Raw genomic sequence first — 17,669 nt, forward strand, 5'->3', positions numbered from 1 at the left:
AGATGGGTCAGCAGGCAGCAGTTTGAGCGCTGTGTATTTTGAGGTTTATGCCTTGGGTGTTGTGGGAGGGTGAGGAACGAGTTGGATGGCAATGCAGATAGGATACCAAGTTCAGGAGAGACATCTGGTTTGGGAAGAGTCTAGCATGGGAGCATGTTCATGTTATAGCTCTCTCCTTTTCCCTTTGTTTTCTGCCCATCTTCCTGCTTACCCTGAAAGGTTGATGGAGACCAAGGAGGCATGTCATTCTAATTATTGCTAGCCTAAGGTTTAAAGGTCTTTCTCCTTACAGTACGCATCCCAAGAAGAGCAGGTTGTCGGGGGTCCTGCTAGCTCAGGATTTCTGTGTCAGAGACTTTCCTCCAGAGCCCACTGCAGAAGGCCGTGGTCTTAAATTGCATTTGCATCCTGCCCGCACATAGATGACAGCTAAATGGAGGTCTCCTGGTGTACGCTCCCTGTGTATTTGGGTTGGGCTGTTGAATTAACAAGATAACCCATTTTCAGCATGAGCCAGATGCTTTTAACTCCTGTTGCGGGCAGCCTTGCCAATGCGCTGTGCAGCTTGGAAGTCCTAAATGGAGTTTGATGTTCTTTGCAGAGACTGCCTCCGCTACATAATTATGATAGCATACAATTAAAACCCGCTTTATATCAGTTTGGGCAGCTCCTGGAAACTCTGTTTCCCGTAATAATTTTTAATAGTCTCAGGGTTTGTTTTTCCTGTGTTTGTCTTCCTGCGATATTGGCAAAAGATAGGAAGAAAATGAACTGGGACATAGGAATCCCAGTAAAAGCTTCAGGGGGAGGGTGAGAGGTGACTCATTAGTGGGTCTTTCATCTGGGTTCATGCTGGGTCTTGAAGTCAGGGGTCAGGAAGTGAATAGGGATTTGTACACAGCTGATGTCTTGTATAATATTTCAGACGAGTGTATTAATTGACGGCAGCTTAGCCTGGGAGCTCAGGCAGAGGCATTCAGCTGTTTCCCCAGGGTGAAGAAGTGGCTGGGGCTGCTGGGGACAGGGCATTTGCCTGTGTCTGCTGCCTGTGTGCTCCCCTGGCCCAGGAGAGCCAGCCGGCAGCTGCGTTTCTGTTTGTTCCCAAATCCTTACTCCGAGGGAGTTAGGGAGGAGAATGGTACATGTAACTTACTCAAAACTCAGACTTGCATGGAAGATGTGTTTGTGGCCAGCACATGCTGAAAGAACTGAAGTACTGAACAGCCAGGGGGCTGTGGGCTATAGACCAGAATTATGTTTTTATATATATATGTAGAATCAACTAGGTTGGAAAAGACCTTTGAGATCATTAAGTCCAACCGTTACCCCAGGACTGCCAAGTCCACCACTAAACCCTGTATATAAATGTACTTGTAAAATATAATACATACATTGACTTTAGACTTTTTGCATTCTAGCACCTAGAAGCCTGGTCTTAACTCTCATTGCATACTGTCCTTCTTTTACTGTTCAAACTCTTTTGGTGCTGGAGGGCACAATATAAAAAACAGTCCTAGGGTTGCTGTTCCTTTAGAGTTCACGGTGAGGCTCTGCCTGGTTAGACCTGTGGGAGTTGCATGTTGAGAGATGTTTTGGTAAGTCCCCAGGAAATGTTTGCAAAGGACTGTGTTGGCTTTTGGGCAACAGTAGATTGGCTTTTGAGCAAGTGCTCCTCTTTGAGTCTGGACCCTGTACCTTTCAGAAGGGTGGATGGATGGTAGAGGGAAACCCTCCACTTACACCTCTAGGCAAGCCTTGGGGTATCCTGATCTCATTCCCCATTGCTGCAAGTCTTATAATGGCTTTCTTTCCATTCCCTTTGTGTACATACCTAGGGTAGTCTTCCTGAGCGTAGGATACATTTTTTTGTGATGAAGGTACTGTGAAAATAAGGAATTCAGAATTTTCCAAGTGCCAGGCAGTCTTGTGCTTCTCTGATGCTCCCAAGCTACAGTATTAGAAATGTGGTTGTGACCACACAGAAGGTACTAACCCTCATGTTTCTGCACCATGGCTCTTGTTGGTGCACATCTGCACATCCCTGGCCACCTGAAGGGAGGAGGTGGTCCGGTGGGCATGTGAACTACCAGCAGTCTTCAGCTGCTGAAACATCTTTGCCCTCCCAAGTTCTCCCATCAGTGTTAACTCAATCTGCAGATGTTCAGATGATTAGCACTCATGTCCCATCATCACTGCATCTCTGAAGGGATGCAGTTGTCCCAGACAAAGTGGAAAAGCTTGTCTTGATGGACGCTTTTGTTCTGGGAGCCAGTGACACCTATTCTGCTGGCTTCAGCCACCTTAGGTTTGTAATCTTAACAGAAGCAGAGGAGATCTACACTCACAGCTTTCACAAAAATTAGGTGTATTTAAAATGCAGCTTTTCTTCCTGGCTTTGTAGCTGTCCTAGAAAGTCATTACACATGGATTTATTTTTCCTTATCTCTTGGATTATCATCGGCTTCCTTCCTTCCTGAATGAATTTATTCAGTGTTCTGATTACAGCTTAATTTTTTGATCACCTCCTGTCTGAGGGGCTTAAGATTTTGTATGTTTAACATAATTGAACTGAATATTTTGCAGCAATAGACAGTGAAGTTAATTTTCTACCGATTGATGGGCTGGTTACGGTGAATCTTTTTGCAGTCTACTCACTTTGACAGTTTGCTGCTCTGATTACAGACCTCCTTTATTTTATTTGTCCTTCTGTTTTACTTTATTTCTTGCCATTAAGCCATGTATTAATCTGACTTTGGAGAGGGAAAATGTAGGTTTCAAGAAACTACCAAAGAGATTCAGACAGCTGGTCAAAGATAAATCCAGTATGCAGACAGGGTCATGAATATCTCAGAAAACATCTGTTTAAAAGACCAAGGCATCAAATATCTCCTTAGTCTCTGTCTTTAAACTGAGCTTTGAATTTGATTGTTGGGTATTGGTTATTTCTGGGCTCGTGTAACAATTACACAGGGAACAAGGAGGAAACAACAAATATTTAGGTAGATGTTTAAGGGGAAGTGATATTCCATGATTTTAAAACAAAAAAAGTCCTTAAGTTGCATGAGGCTGTGACTGGCAGTGTCCTACGGGAGCTGATGGTCATTAGAACTGGGAGGTCATTATCTTCCCAGAGCTGAACAGCTTTCTTCTGCATGCATGGGGGTTTGGGGAGAGGGGTGTGTTTGTCATAATTCGTATGTAGTAGCTAAACTAGGAGGAGTTTTTTAAGGCTTACTATTCTGAGTCTATGATTCTGTGAACTAGGAGAAATGAACATTTTTACTGAAACATCTTTCATTTTGCTATTAAGGGCAGTTCCATGTGTTAACTGGCTGACATTTACTCTGCACAAGTTTTGAAGCATTTTATATTGAAAATGTATCTGCCTACAGACTTATCCCAAAGCCTGAATCCTGTGTGATTCACATAATGCTATTTTGTTTTGGTCTGCATATACTCTTCCTTAATAATAGAAGGATTTTCCCCTAATTATTATTGAAATAGGACATTTTTAATTATAAAGTATCAACACAGCTTTATGTAAGAATGATGGTAGTGTGTGATATAAACCACTTTATTTCAGTGCAGGTGTCTACATACACCAGCTGCTGGAGCACATTAATCAATAACGCTTTTAGAAGCTGTATAGACAATCCCTGACTGCTTGCCTGAGGAAAGATGATAAATTAATCTGAATATTAAACACCAGTTGAGGCAATTAATTTTAAAGGAAGACAATGGGAAACTGGTTTTGCTTGTATTCTCTGGTACATGCTTTCAAAAGCCTTGCTTTTCCAGAATTGTGTTTTTCCTGTGTGTGTGGCACAGGATGTGACTTGGTTCGCAGCAGGTAGGTTCATTAGCCAGCATTTCTGGTGTAATATCCAGCTGTGGAAAGCTTATAAAGTATTGGTATTTAGGTCATCTTAATTAGGCCTCAAAATAAAGATTGAAGATAAAGTGGAATAATTGCACATAATTCATTGTGGCTGAGCTTCTTCAGTGAAAAGAGGGTACAGGAAGTATGAGCTGATTTCAGCAGAGTTGCTGCAGATCTGCCTCACTGGTGCTCCAGTGATTGTGCAGGGAGCTGAACCTGTTAAACTAACGATTTTGAGAAGAGGTGAAAGATGCGGCAGTTTTCAGGTGGGTTGGATGCTGAACTGGATATCTTCCCCCCCCACGATGCCAGCACAGGGAGGGGATTGGGCTGAGCCAGCCCCTGTTTATATCACTGCACTCTTCTGTGTGACCCATGCTTCTTCATTACTGGTGATTTTGGTGGCAGAGGGGAGCTCATCTGCTTTCTTCCTTCCAGGATGAATTTATCCAGAGTTGTACATATGTTCACACCAGTTGGAAGGAAACTGAGGTATCAGTGTGCCTTTCACAAGCTTGTGTGAGCAAAGAGCTTCTCCCCTTCTCTGTGAAGACTCACTTGCCATGTTAGCAGCCAGAATACTGCAAAATCATTACTGATGAAAATCATTGTGAGCTTCAGTGCCAACAGGGGTGGCAGCAATTATTACACAGCCTGTGTTGCATTCAGTGTTAGCAAGCAAAAGCCAGGAGTCAGGATCCCTCATTCTGGGTTTAAGAAGTTGAGACCAGTGAGGAAAGCCAGAGGAATCTGAACAGTCACCAGGCAACTGAATGACCAGCTGATTAAATGCAGTTGTGTGTTTTTCAGCCAACCAATGCATCTGCCTTAGTAACAGATGCAAATGTGAGCTCTTCAAACCCACCTCTGCCAAGCTATTGGCAATGAAATTGAGGATGATGCATAACTTTAGGTGAGGAGAGACTTGGAGGAGGGTTGCAGTGGTGGCCGGAATATGCATCTGGTGGTGTACAAGCACCTGTGACATCTAACAGGCATCTACAAGCAATACTTTGTGACTAATCTGATAAATTTAGTACAAAGAAGGTGGCACAGTTGTACTGTTGTTTATATCCCTTAGACTAACAACATGCCAAGTATGCTTTTGGTGGTGTAATACCACAAGATGGGAGGGTATTATCATTTAAGCATGTTATTAAACTAATGACATATAAAGAGGTACTAAAAAGCAACAGTGATCATCTGCTACATCAGTGGGGCTGGTAGTTGACCCTTCCAACTTTGTTTATAGGCCAGTGTAACTGAAAATGGAGGGGTAGCTCCTCCTGATCTGAGTTTTTCCCTGTAAGAGCATCTCTGTGTCTTCTGATAATGGAGCTGAAGGAGCACCCATGGGTACAGGAGACAGATACTTGGTCTCTTCTTCCTTGTCCATCCCAGCAAATTCAGCACACCCTGAAATGCAGTTTATTTTCTCTTAGCATTTTGAAGGCGTATCCTGTCTTGCACCGTATCTATAATTCTAGTTTAGACAAAGCCTGAAGGGATTTAGGTTTGCATATTTTTCCTAAGAGGATTATGTTTCACACTTAGTTGCTCTATGAATTGAGGGGGGGTTTCATGATTTTCTAAGTATGTGAAACACTGCATACATATTCAAACTGTCCTGAAATGTGTTGTCTGGGGGTTAGTAATGGAAATGTGGTGTTTGAACTAGTAGTAAACTGAAGTACTGAGCCTCAGGGTTACTTTGAACTGAAAAACATTTTGGTAATCAGATTTGCATCACGGCTGCAGGAACAGTAGTAGCAGCACAACTGGAGTGGCTAGCAAATTGCAAGAGGGATTAGAAACTGCTTATACTGGCATCAGAGAAAACAATTTAATGGGAAACTACAGCCTAGGAATAAATCAGTGAGCACCCTTGAAAGCATAGAGGTGCTCATAACAGTGAGATTCTGGAAACTCTTTGCTTGCAGATCAAGGCAGTAAGGCAGCTTGGTGGGAAAGATAAATGAGTAATAATTATTAAAATAATGGATATATTATATGCATATAAATAATATATTATTAATAGGTAAATGGGGAAAAATAGTGGTAGTCTGTGGAGGCTTATTTAAGTTCATACTCATAAAATCACTGGTCAGGTATGTACACCTCAGCAGTGGCACCTAGGAGTGATGGGTTCTGACAGTCCTTGTGCTAGGTGGGTGCTGTGGCATGGTCCCTTCACTCTGCTGGCTCTCCCATCTGCCGGTAGGGTCATTTTGATGATTGCTGGCTTAATTTTTTATTATGTAGGCTGTATCTCACACATTTGGTTTCTGTATTTACAGTGGCTTTTGTGGGGGCTGGGTGCAGCTCCTCATTTTGTGCTGCCTTTGGGTTGTTTGGAGGATGTGCAGCAGCAATTCCTGCTAAACACAAGCCTGTTTCAGGGCTTCTTCCCTGCCCTTTTTCTGAACAGTCAAAAAACTTGAAATACTAAGAATTTTTTACCTCATTTCACTGAATTGGAGGAGGGATCTGGCTCAGCCATAGAAAACTGATTAAAACAGGACTAAATTCATCTGTGCTACTCAGCTTCCTTTGAAACTGCTGGTTTGTGCCCAGTGCTGCCGGCTCTGTCATCTTTCATCTCTCTTCAGTCGTTCCTCACTGGAGTGATGAGATGGATATCACTGAGAAACAAGTGGCATTTTTTTTGTAAAAAGGGCAAGGGGGAAAGAGAATTGTCCCATGTGGCTGTGCAAATGACAGGCAGTCTCTGTAGCTCTATGTCTTCATTATTTTATCAAAGAACTGTACTCATAGCATTGCAAACTATACCACAGCAAATGTGGGACTGGTGGTAGGCTGGTGTTAAACCCTTGAAGGAAGGAAAATCTGAAAACACAAACTGAGGAGGAGCTGCTGGAAAGTGTCAACCTTTGTTTTGCTGTAGAAGCTTGTATGGAGTAAGTTTGGTTTGGCACCAGATAGATTCAGTGAGATAAGCAGAATGGGTCAAAATTTATTAATATCCAAAGGTGTGGGTTGGCTAGTGAGTGGTGGTTTGTGAGCTTTATGAGGACTTCATCGTGCCCTCTAACCAGTGGTGATGTTTTGTGTTCTGTTTTCTCTGCAGACGTCGGCTGATCTCCCAGCGATCTTCTCTGGAGACTCTGGAGGACATCGAGGAAAATGCCCCACTGCGGAGGTCTTTTTATTCACTTTCTCTCTGGTTACTTTGTCTGTAAGGCACATGCATGGACAGACCTGCTGGCCGTTCCCATGTTGAAAAGCAGCTGGGTGTTTGCGTTAAGATGTTCTTAGTGGGTAAAGGTATTGAAACTTCACGCAACCTGCAAGGTGGTAGGTGACATAAATTACACATTCCCTGGCTTTAGGCTATTAAATAAGAAGTCAGTATTTAAATAGAATGTCAGGAAATTAAAAGTCAGATTCAAGTAATAAAAAAGTTAGTTGTCACTAACGTAACTGACCCGTAATGTAAGTAATACCTTTAATGAGCGAGTACAGCTGGTTTGATAAAGCAAGCTTCTGAAGGCCAGTATTTTTAGTATTCTCATTTTGTAATGAATTTTTATGATTTGTTCTCTCAGCACATGCAGTCTTGGTTCGGTAGCCAGCATTACTGTCTTTGCATGTTGGCAGGTATGTTTGTGACTGCCACCTCACTTACAAAACTGCCCCTATCCTTGTTATATCAGCAGCTTCAATGTGGTTTTATTTCTGCATCCAGGAGACCACAGCTTCTATGGGGACTGCAGTAATTAGTCTAGGGAATGCTCTGGGGTGATGGGAAATGAAAATACTGTTCAACAGTTCAGAAGCAGGCTGATCAGTAATCTGACCAGTGCGTGGTATGCTCCCAGGTCAGCTGTTCGGCAAGGGGGCAGCTGGATTTTCAATGTCTCTTTATCTTGGGACCTGTAATTCAGCTGGTTTATGTAAGTGCTTAGCCTATGACATTGTTTATCCACATGCAGATCGGCTGTCTCTTCCACACCTCAAAGCAAAGACTTAATAGCAGAGGCTGTACCAACTGGCCTATTACCAAGGCTTGATTATTTTTACAAAGCTTACCATTGAATGCTTACCAGCATGTTATGAAGCATTCTCATAAATTATTCAAACACGGATAATTGGCAAAAGATACAAACAAAGTGTGGTTTGCAAGGCAGTATTTTTACTTGCTAATTTGCAGAATTGGTGGTGGATCCTCTCTCTTGACAGTATTTTCCCCTGAAGAAGCTAACAAGGCTGATTAATTACAAACAGAGGGTAAGGGAATCTCAAGGATTTTACTAGCAGGAGGAAGGCAGAAATGGCCAAGTGATGTGTACCTGTGCACAGTGATGGCATTTGGTACAACAGGAACTGACAGTCCCTGGTGGCTTGAGACCAGTGGTCTCTTTGTTTCAGTCAAACAAAGGGACCTCTTGGGCTTGGGAAGCTGATGAACACTTCCAGTGCATAGGAGAGGATGGGAAAAGTAGGTTAGGGAGGCTTAATACAGAAGTACTGTGCTGGTCCCATATGCTGGTAGTGCATTTGATACATGCTTTTTTGAGGATTGCTTGTACTTAGTAAAGAAAGAAGAAATTCTTCACTATGAGGGTGGTGAGGCACTGGCACAGGTTGCCCAGAGAAGCCGTGGCTGCCCCATCCCTGGCAGTGTTCAAGGCTGGGTTGGATGGGGCTTTGAGTAACCTGGTCCAGTGGAACGTGTCCCTGCCCATGGCAGGGAGGTTGGATCTGGATGACCTTTAAGGTCCCTTCAAACCCAAACCATCCTATAGTTCTGTGCCTGTCCCTTAGCTCCCATGGAGGATGCAGCAGCCCTGGCCAGGCAGTGCGCAGTTATCTCCAGTGTCTGTGCACCGTGCCGTGCCTTGTAACAAAACAGCATGGAGATGAAACAGAGAAAGCTTTCACATGTGCTGTGGTTTTAGCTGATTAAAAAGAGCAAGGCTGGAAGGGGGTGGGGAATATTGCTGTTTGTCTCATCTCTTCTCCCTCCGGCTATTTCTTTCTGTAACTGTGATTTAAAAAGTATGTTCAGATGTAAAATAGATTTAAGGATTAATGTTAAGAAGAATGGTATTTTTTTCCTGAGGTAATTTTTCATATTCTGTTGGTTTGTATGCTGTCAGGAACGTGAAAATTAATATTTAGAGTTCAAAGCAAATAGGAATTATCCTTTCAAATTAGAGATTTTAAATCTTTCTAAAATTAAAAGAAGAAAGACCTTTCCTCAGTAGCTCCTTTACCAATAACTGAGGAGGATAGGACACAAAAGTTTGAGGGTTGGTGTGAGTGGGAAAATCACATATTTACCAGATTTTGGCTTCATTTGTTTTTTCCTCTGAAAGCGTTGGCTGAGCTGTCACGGCAGATTACAGGAAGTTTTATTTTGCTCAGATTTTTTTATGATGTGTTTTTTGCGTGAAGGGGGGTGGGAGGGTGTTGCCTTTTCTTATTATTATTTCAAATATCTTTTTTTTAATTTGAGCTGTCACATTTCCAGACTTATTGTCTTTATTGTTCTTGCCCATTCCTAACACGGAGTGACTTGAATCATTTGTCTCGTCTTTCCTTCCTGCCTTTGTGTAGACTTCTTGGCCATACAGCAGGGAACTGAGCACTTCTTCTTCCTCCCTCCCCTCTCCCTCCAACTGATTTATTTTTCAGATGTCGGACACTCTCAGGATCACCCAGACCAAAGAACTTTAAGAAGGTTCATTTTATCAAGAACATGCGGCAGCACGATACCAGAAACGGCAGGTACTGTGCATGCATAGCCTGCTTCTGCAAAGGCGATCCATGGGGCGTGAAGGGAAGGGAGGGTCAGCATCCCCATGCAAGTGCACAGTGTGCCAATGCCACTTACCCCATACATAGTAATGGCCTTTAAAATAGCCTGCGAAGGTGCAGGCTGCAGTGCATGCTTCCTTGAGTGAAGCACGAGTCAGTGGAAGTGCTAGCCCGTGCATTTTTGAGACCTGTGTTTCCTTAGTACAAACAACCTGTATAAAAGGAAAATCTGTGTTGCTGTTTGAGTAAACTAGGCATAATCTTGTTGCACTTCTTCAAGGGTAGTGCGAAGTGTGAGAGGCACACATGGCCAAACCTGCTGGGTCAAGTTTAGCAATGGCTGAATGGTATTTCAACATCTATCAGTTGGATACAAAGTGCTGGCTGGTAAGCACACAGCTGGGGATGGTTGTGGCAAGGTGAGGAGTGGGATCCATGTCTTCAAGGCAGGCAGAGGGGCTCCCATTGGATGTGTGAGGGGTGCAGCCTGAGCTGGGATGTGCACTGCCCAGACTGCTGCCATGGGCACCGTCTGACCTGACAGTCAGACCTGACGTCTATGGTCAGACAGAACTTCCCTTACAGCAGAGGCATGGCGCTTGTTGTGATGTTCCCATCAGCAAAGTAGGTTCTTTATTGCTGTATCATCCACCTCAGAAGTGAAACTAGCTCCTCCCTGCTTATAAAGAAGACAGCTGCCCTCTCTGGTGTTTTTCCCTGTGTGCCTCATGGTTTTATTCTTGCCCTTCCAAACATGAAAGGTTTGAAATAGGCTATCTGAAGAGGTTGCTTAGAGACCACATGTAGTCCCACTGAGAGTTGACCCTTGCATATGCCTGTTCTTACAAAACTGCAGTGGGTGAGAACAGCGTACATTCCTGTGGACTGATTTGTGCCTATGGTTTCCATTAAATGTGGAACCAGGTCAGTAGAAATTCTGACATCACATTGAACCACAGGTTTTATGAGTTGAATTCTGGTAGGTGTTACTTGGCTCAAGCAAAATTTTCCTCATGTTTATTCTCATGCAGACAATTAAATGCAGTGAAAGGTAGTAATCAACAGAAATACTGTGGCTTCAAGGGATGGCAGCTTTTTAGAAACAGCTTTTGTAGCAAACAAACACATGAAGAACTGTTGACTTGACTACTGTCTAGCTGGCAGCTGATCATTGTCTTTACAATAAATACATGTGGAATCAAACACTGAAAAGCAGACCTCTAATTTTAGTCTGGTTTGTGCATAATAGATGTGTGCTCTGGGAATTTCTTATGGCAAAAAATACTTATTCATAAGGTATTATGCAAATTCCACAGATAACGAGTGCTTTCTGAGATGGGTAGATAAAATACATGCATACATTTTATGGGAATATTACCTGTGAAAAAAATGAATAAATACGTGATTTGTAAACTGTTTTCTCCACATTTTGAAAAAAATATTTGTAGGATATTTGCAGCATTTTATCTTAATTCATAGATTGTTTGCTAAGAAAACAGTGAGTAAGCTTCTGTTATTCTGCTGGCTTATCGTCATCAGCACAGTTTTGCAGAACATTTCCATAATCATAGTAAAGATCTCTTTATTTGGACCACAGACACAGTAAGAATAAGCTAGACAGTTTTGAAAATGCTTTTTGTCCTACGGATACACAGCGATACTAGCTAAAAATAAAATGCAAAGTCAACACTTTGTGTTGCTTCTGTGGCCAGCTCAGTCTAGCAGTAAGTAACCTGAGCTCATACCCGGTGTTTCTGAGGGGTCTGGGTTCTGTTGCAGTCACTCAAGTTAGTGGGAAAATAATAGGCATTGGATCGACTTCATGTGTTCATTGTAAAATCAACAGGTTCTGAGTACGTTAAGACCTTTAAAGTTGGTGTCCTCCCCAGTTCCCTGTGACAAAGAGGAACATAGTTATTGCAATGGATAGAAAACCCTCCTGAGGCTCCTTCCCATGCCCAGGACTTCATCCCACGTGGCTCATGCAGGGTCACGCAGGATGCGACTGCTGAAACAGGCTGGAGTTGGGTTCTCTGTGAAACCTCTGACCCTTCTGTCACAGCATATTAGACTTTCACTTAACTTGAGGAACCAGCTTTGAAACCATCTATACAGAACATATTTGAGAGTGGTGAATTTGATAGCTGGGCATTAAAATGGCCAGTGCATTCAGTAACTGTTTCATTGGCTTGTGACTATGAGTGACAGCAAACTGCAGTGTGGTAGGTAGCTCAGGGCTCCCTTCTCTGCTGACTGCCATATCTGTGGCTCTCAGCTTGCAAAGTGACATGTCCTTGTCCTGTGACACTGAATGCTTTTCCTCTCTCAACCCTGGGAATGATACATGGTCAGCAGTGATGCTCTGGGTCCAGCCTTTGGTGTTCCAGTGGCAGGGTCAGACTGGCTGTGGTTAAAATAGCAGCCTTCCAGTATCTGAAGGGGGGCTATAGGAATGCTGGGGAGGGACTCTTCATTAGGGACTGTAGTGACAGGATAAGGGGTAACGGGTTCAAACTTAAACAGGAGAAGTTTAGGTTGGATGTAAGGAAGAAATTCTTTCCTGTTAGAGTGGTGAAGCACTGGAATGAGTTGCCCAGAGAGGTTGTGAATGCTCCATCCCTGGCGGTGTTCAAGGCCAGGTTGGACAAAGCCTTGGGTGACATGGTTTAGTGTGAGGTGTCCCTGCCCATGGCAGGGGGATTGGAACTAGATGATCTTAAGGTCCTTTCCAGCCCTAACTATTCTATGATTCTATGATTCTAAAATAAGAATTCAGCTATTTAGCACAGAGAAAAAGCACTTATACGCAGACCGCATCTTATCAGTTAGTCCTTGTAAAGCTTCCTGTTGACTGTTCTGTGCACTGGTTAAACCGGTTTCTTCGGATTTGTAGGATGTGGCTAAGTAAAGGAGCTGGAAAATTCTGTTTCCCAGACTGTGTTATCAAAAAGCAGTCTTGTCAAATAGCACAGAATAAGTTTTCACATTACAAGACAAAATAGTCAACCCTAACATACAAATTAGCACAGATACCAACCAGTGTGTCGTTTCACCCATATTACTCAGCTGGTTTGTTGGTGGCATCTTCTGTAAGCTGTGAAGCAGATTTCCTGTCCAGAAACAGGCCACCAAAACAGCAACCTGAGCCAGCTGAACAAACAATACGTGGTGAGAACGAGATAAGATTTCTAGAGTCACCTTGTATAGCAGACAAAAAAGCAGTAAAACAGTGCCCTTCTCCCACCTCCATATTATTGCTTTCTCAATTTTTTTGTTAGTATACAGATCTAAGCCAAGGCCAAACAGCATCCATAAGCTATGAAAGGTCTCTTTTAATGCTCCTCAATTGTGGAAATGCATACATATGCACTCTAAGAAACTGACTATTTGCAGCATCCTCACAGTTCATAATTACTTTCAGACACCTTCCAATAGCGCCATCTTGAACCTGGGAGACTCCAAAATGATAGTTGCTACCAGACAGCATCCATGGTTTGTGTGTTCACCGTTGCATGCAGGGTAGCAAAGCCCTTGTAGTCAAACATCATCTATCCGGTATGAGAAAAGAGCCTATGGTATTTCACAGGTGAATGGTACATACTGTGTGTATCCCATTGCCTGATCTCAACCTTTTGGTGAAGCACAAACCTAGACAGATACTAAAGCAGACATTCTTCTTTATGTCCAGTGGATTACTGATTCTGTCAAGAGCCTTGTGCTCACTAAGGTTTTATAGTTTCATAGCGTACACCTCATTAAAGAAATTGGAAGATTAGCTTTTACAGTCTCAGAAGTTGGACATTGTCAGAGCTCTCTTGTAAACTAATGGTTGCTCTGAACCATAGTAATTAGTACAACTTCTTGGTGAAATGTGAGAATTAGGGGATAAAAACCTTTTCATGAAGTAATTTTAAACATGTCTGCGTGGCACAATGGCAGTCAGGGCACGTAAACCCTCTCTGGCTCAGGCTGCTTCTGATGTCTTATTCAGAGCTACGCAATACTGTAAATGCCCTTTGTTGAAGAGCTGAAATCCAGGAAAATGCTTTTCTCCCATGAAAAATGATTAGATTTTCCTGAACAGCAGTGGGATTCCACCACACCTTCCCAAAAGCAACTATTTGACAAGTTTCTGGACTTTCTGCCCCAGCAAACCATTGCAGGCCCTCAGGTTTTGTTTTCTGTGTATATCATCAGACCTCTAAATAAAATGTCATTTTATCCCTCAGTGATGAGCTTCTGACCACTGCCTTCCCTGCTTCTCCTCCGGTCCAGCTCCTAAGGCTGTTTTGCACCAGCCCCCTCCATCAGCCATGCAGGTGAAGTTTTGTGTCATCTTGGCAGTGGAGGCCATGGGCTTCTCTCCTGCTTTGCCTGGGAGATCTGTATGTAAAGAGAGTCCCAGTTTGTGGAAAGAAAGCGATACTTGGGTCCCAAGGGAAAGAAGTCTGAAAAAGAATAGAGGCTGGGCTGGTGCTTCTTATTTCCTTTCTGGTCTGATTTCTTCTGATACAGCAAGTCTTCTATGGTTACTTCCCGCTGTTGTGTCTGCTTCTCGACATGGAAGCAGAGTATTCTCTTTAAGAGTTGGGTGTTTTTTAGGTAGTTGTAGGGCATTGGCGGAAGAGCTGTATTTCCAGAAGGAGCCAGAGGGAGTGGGGGAAATGCTCTTAGTGGGTACCGTGGTTTTCCAAATTCAAAGATACTTTCTGATGTCAGCCTCGAAGTCTGTGCCAAGTTTCATACATCAGCAAACAAGGCTTCCAGGGAACAAGCAAGCTGTTGTGAGTAGCCAGCCATTCAGCAATAAACAGTGGCAAGCACGAAATTAATCACATGCCAGGTTTTTTTGCTTGTGGATTGCCTTTCTCAAATGTTAGAAATTTTTTCCCCCCTCCACTCTGTAGCTTACTGCTGCACCAGGAGACAGTCTTACAGGATATGAGATATTTACCATAGGTAAGGAGTGTTACAGCATTCAGACAAACAATGAGATCATACTTCTGCTGTGGCAGGAGAACTTCTTCTGATGCTGGTATGCATGTTTATTATTAGAAACCCTTCATTTATTAAAGGGTAAATACCCCTTTGCTTTCAAGGGAGAAAATAAGATTGCTGTAATGGAATGATCCAGGAGGAAGAAAATTGATCATTCTGCATTTTTCCAAGCATTACATGCAGCAGCTCTCTTGGGGTTCTAAATCTTTTCCAAGAACGATGACTAAGCTGGTCCCTTAAGGAAGCAGTGTTTTAATTACAGCATAACTGGTACAAGATTTATGGGTGCATATGGTGGTTTTCAGTCAGTAAAGAACAAAATAGCTTGCTAGGGTTTGTTGTCTGACTCTGACCATTGTAGGACAAAGGATGAAAAATTGAGCTGAAACCCTTACATACAGATCTGTGGCACCCGATGTCATGAAATCAATGCTGGAGAGCAGAGCACGGAGCCGCAATAGCCTGGACAACCAACCTAGGAGTATATTCTAGCATTTGGACCACAAGTGGAGATTTTTAGAAGCATAAAATATCAGTAAATTGTAACACCAGTCACATTAGAAGATGGCACAAATAGCCATCACTGTCTCTCAGAGGAATTTGAGGTGATGCAGCCTGTTGGCCAACTTTAGAAAGAAAAAGGGCTTTCTCAGTGTATGTTGTACAATTGTAGAGTTGTTGATGTCCTGAAGGTAATAAGGAAAGAGGCTGTATTTATAAACAATCAGTTATTTATTGGCATTCTTTATCTTACATCTTAATCAAGCTGCTTTTAGCTTCTTGCCAATCTGCATCTCCCCAAAGTATAATATAGCTATTGGCAGTCCATTCAGTTTCGTGGAAGGTGGTTCTTGACTCAGGGTGGTTTTGATGTTGTTTAATGATACATCAGAGCTTGACAGCTAAAGGCAATGATATGGCTGTAAGACAGATAGGTTGCTCTAAGGTACTTGATTAAATACTATGACTTTGATGCAGAGATTTGGAGACTGATTAAAAATACACGGTGTTTGTTGGAACAGTGGCCAGTATTCTGAGATAATCTCTGTGCAGGCAGATAATGTATGATTTCCTGTAGCCACATCTTGAACTACTTGCCTATAAGGAATGAAGACATGCCATGCTTACAGGAGGAAGGATTCAGCACTTGCAGTTAGTGGCTGAGATAGGCGTGGCACTGGAGGAGAAGGGGCAAGGAACTGTTGAATCAGTCATGCAGCATCATAACCAAGAGGGCTAATGTGATTATTGAGCACAGGCACTTGTGGGTCATCAGGGCTAGACACTGATCTTAAGGTTAAGACTGAAAGGTACAATGTTCATATCTGCCATCTGTGCAACTGCTGAGGCTAGTGATGCTGCCTAGAGACCAAGAAGGGTGATGGGTAAAAGCTGGAGAAGATTCATGGAGGAGCCTAGAAAACAGTGAAAGGATCTGAAAGCTTATAATAATAGCAACCTTTGACTTCAGCCATGAATAAGGCTATTTCAGGAACAGGAAGCTGAAAATCAAGGGAGTCCTTCGGTTTAGCAGAGAAAGGTCACAACCAGCCTGTGGAAATTCTCTTCCAATAAAAGCAAACTCCAAGTCCACCACAGAGTGGTGGTGTGCATCACCTGAGTTGCTGTATTTGTCTGTTTAGTTTCAGCTATAGTGGTGAGTTGTGAGATTGACTCCTTGCTTCTCTGGGTGAGCTCTAGTTACTAGGTCTCCTTTCACTAGAAAAACATCTATCCTAGGTTCTAAGTAATGTATTCAAAATAGTCTTTCCAGAAAGCTTGTATAGGGGATGGAACTGCACTGCTCATTCACTGTGTAAGGTATGGCACAGGCTTCAGCACTTCTGTAAAGACTCGGTAGCATAATACCCTTGTGCTTGTAAGATAAAAAAGAGGGAGAAATTATCCGTCATGAAAGCTTTATGATTATGAATTCCTCAGCGATAACATCTGTTGCTTTGCTTGTTGTGGTGGGATTTTTTTAATTTTAGTCTTTGATTTCTTTTATTTTCTTTTATATTTTAGAATAGTCCTTATCAGCAGCAGAAGATCCTTCTGTAGCATATTTTCAGTGCTGCCATATCGAGACTGTACCCAAGTCGGGTATGTATATTTATACATGTACTACATAGTCTTTCTGGGCCTGCATGTAGACCTGATAATGGACAACAGCATGATGGAGGATATTGCTTTTATGTATCTGCTCTGAGTAGATAAATGCAGTTAGATATATTTGCCTTGTGGAACATGACCAGGTTAAAACTACAACTCTCAGTCCCCAGTTTATATATATGTGTTGTGGTGTCTTTGATTATGAAACTGGAAGAAACTACTCCCCTGAAATAAATGTTCTTGAAAAATGCACTGTTTTTATTGTGTCTTCTGACTTCACTCATCTTTGACAAAACAAGTACTCTAGACAGAACATTTTTTATAAGCAGTCTTAGATTTCTTATTCTCCTATGCAAATGTGGTGCTGTAGTATCTAGATTTCCAGAACTATAGAGAAATACTTGGATTTAAGCATAATACCTTTTCATTGTACATTTGGCCATTGGTCAGATTGTTCAGTCATTGAAAACAGCTTGTTTTGGCCATAGTACCAGAAAGGTTCTTTTTCCGTATTACCACACAGATTCTTAGCTGGTGTAAGCAGCACCCGTGGAGCTGCCTTGTAAACCTCAACTAGACCTCTGATAGAAACTGGATTTAGCTGGGAGACATTGCCTGCCAGGCTCTGGGGCACAGCTTGTTGGATGCTTTCAGAGACACAGTGCAATGTTGGGAAGGGCAGTGCTTGTTTGTGGCAGCTCTGTGCCCCTGGGGCAGAGGAGTAAAGCTTGGCCACCAGAGCCACTCGGGACAGCTGAGAGTTACCTGTAGTTGGATTGGCTCAGCACTCGCGGGACACAGAATTTGGGGGGAATACTCAGTTAATACACTGAGGTGGGTTTGAAAGACCTGTAAATCATCTAGATTCAAATTCGTCAAGTGCATAAAGGATGAATTT

The 17,669-nt window shown here is 42.7% G+C and overlaps 1 protein-coding gene across 2 annotated transcripts in view; it reads left to right on the forward strand.

Moving 5' to 3' along the window:
- Window positions 1-17,669, forward strand: part of CABLES1 (Cdk5 and Abl enzyme substrate 1) — a 68,400-nt gene that overhangs the window by 27,706 nt on the left and 23,025 nt on the right. The window contains exons 2-4 of one of the 2 annotated variants that reach the window (XM_057397615.1): window positions 6,969-7,040; window positions 9,539-9,631; window positions 16,685-16,762. In XM_057397615.1, the coding sequence (XP_057253598.1) occupies window positions 6,969-7,040; window positions 9,539-9,631; window positions 16,685-16,762 (243 nt within the window). The remainder of the gene's footprint in view (window positions 1-6,968; window positions 7,041-9,538; window positions 9,632-16,684; window positions 16,763-17,669) is intronic. The other variant, XM_057397616.1, reaches the window with a different exon arrangement.

Source organism: Pezoporus wallicus, unplaced genomic scaffold, assembly GCF_028554395.1.
Source record: "Pezoporus wallicus isolate ANWC-B61680 ecotype Strahan unplaced genomic scaffold, APGP_CSIRO_Pwel_v1 contig_227, whole genome shotgun sequence".
NCBI lineage: Eukaryota > Metazoa > Chordata > Aves > Psittaciformes > Psittacidae > Pezoporus > Pezoporus wallicus.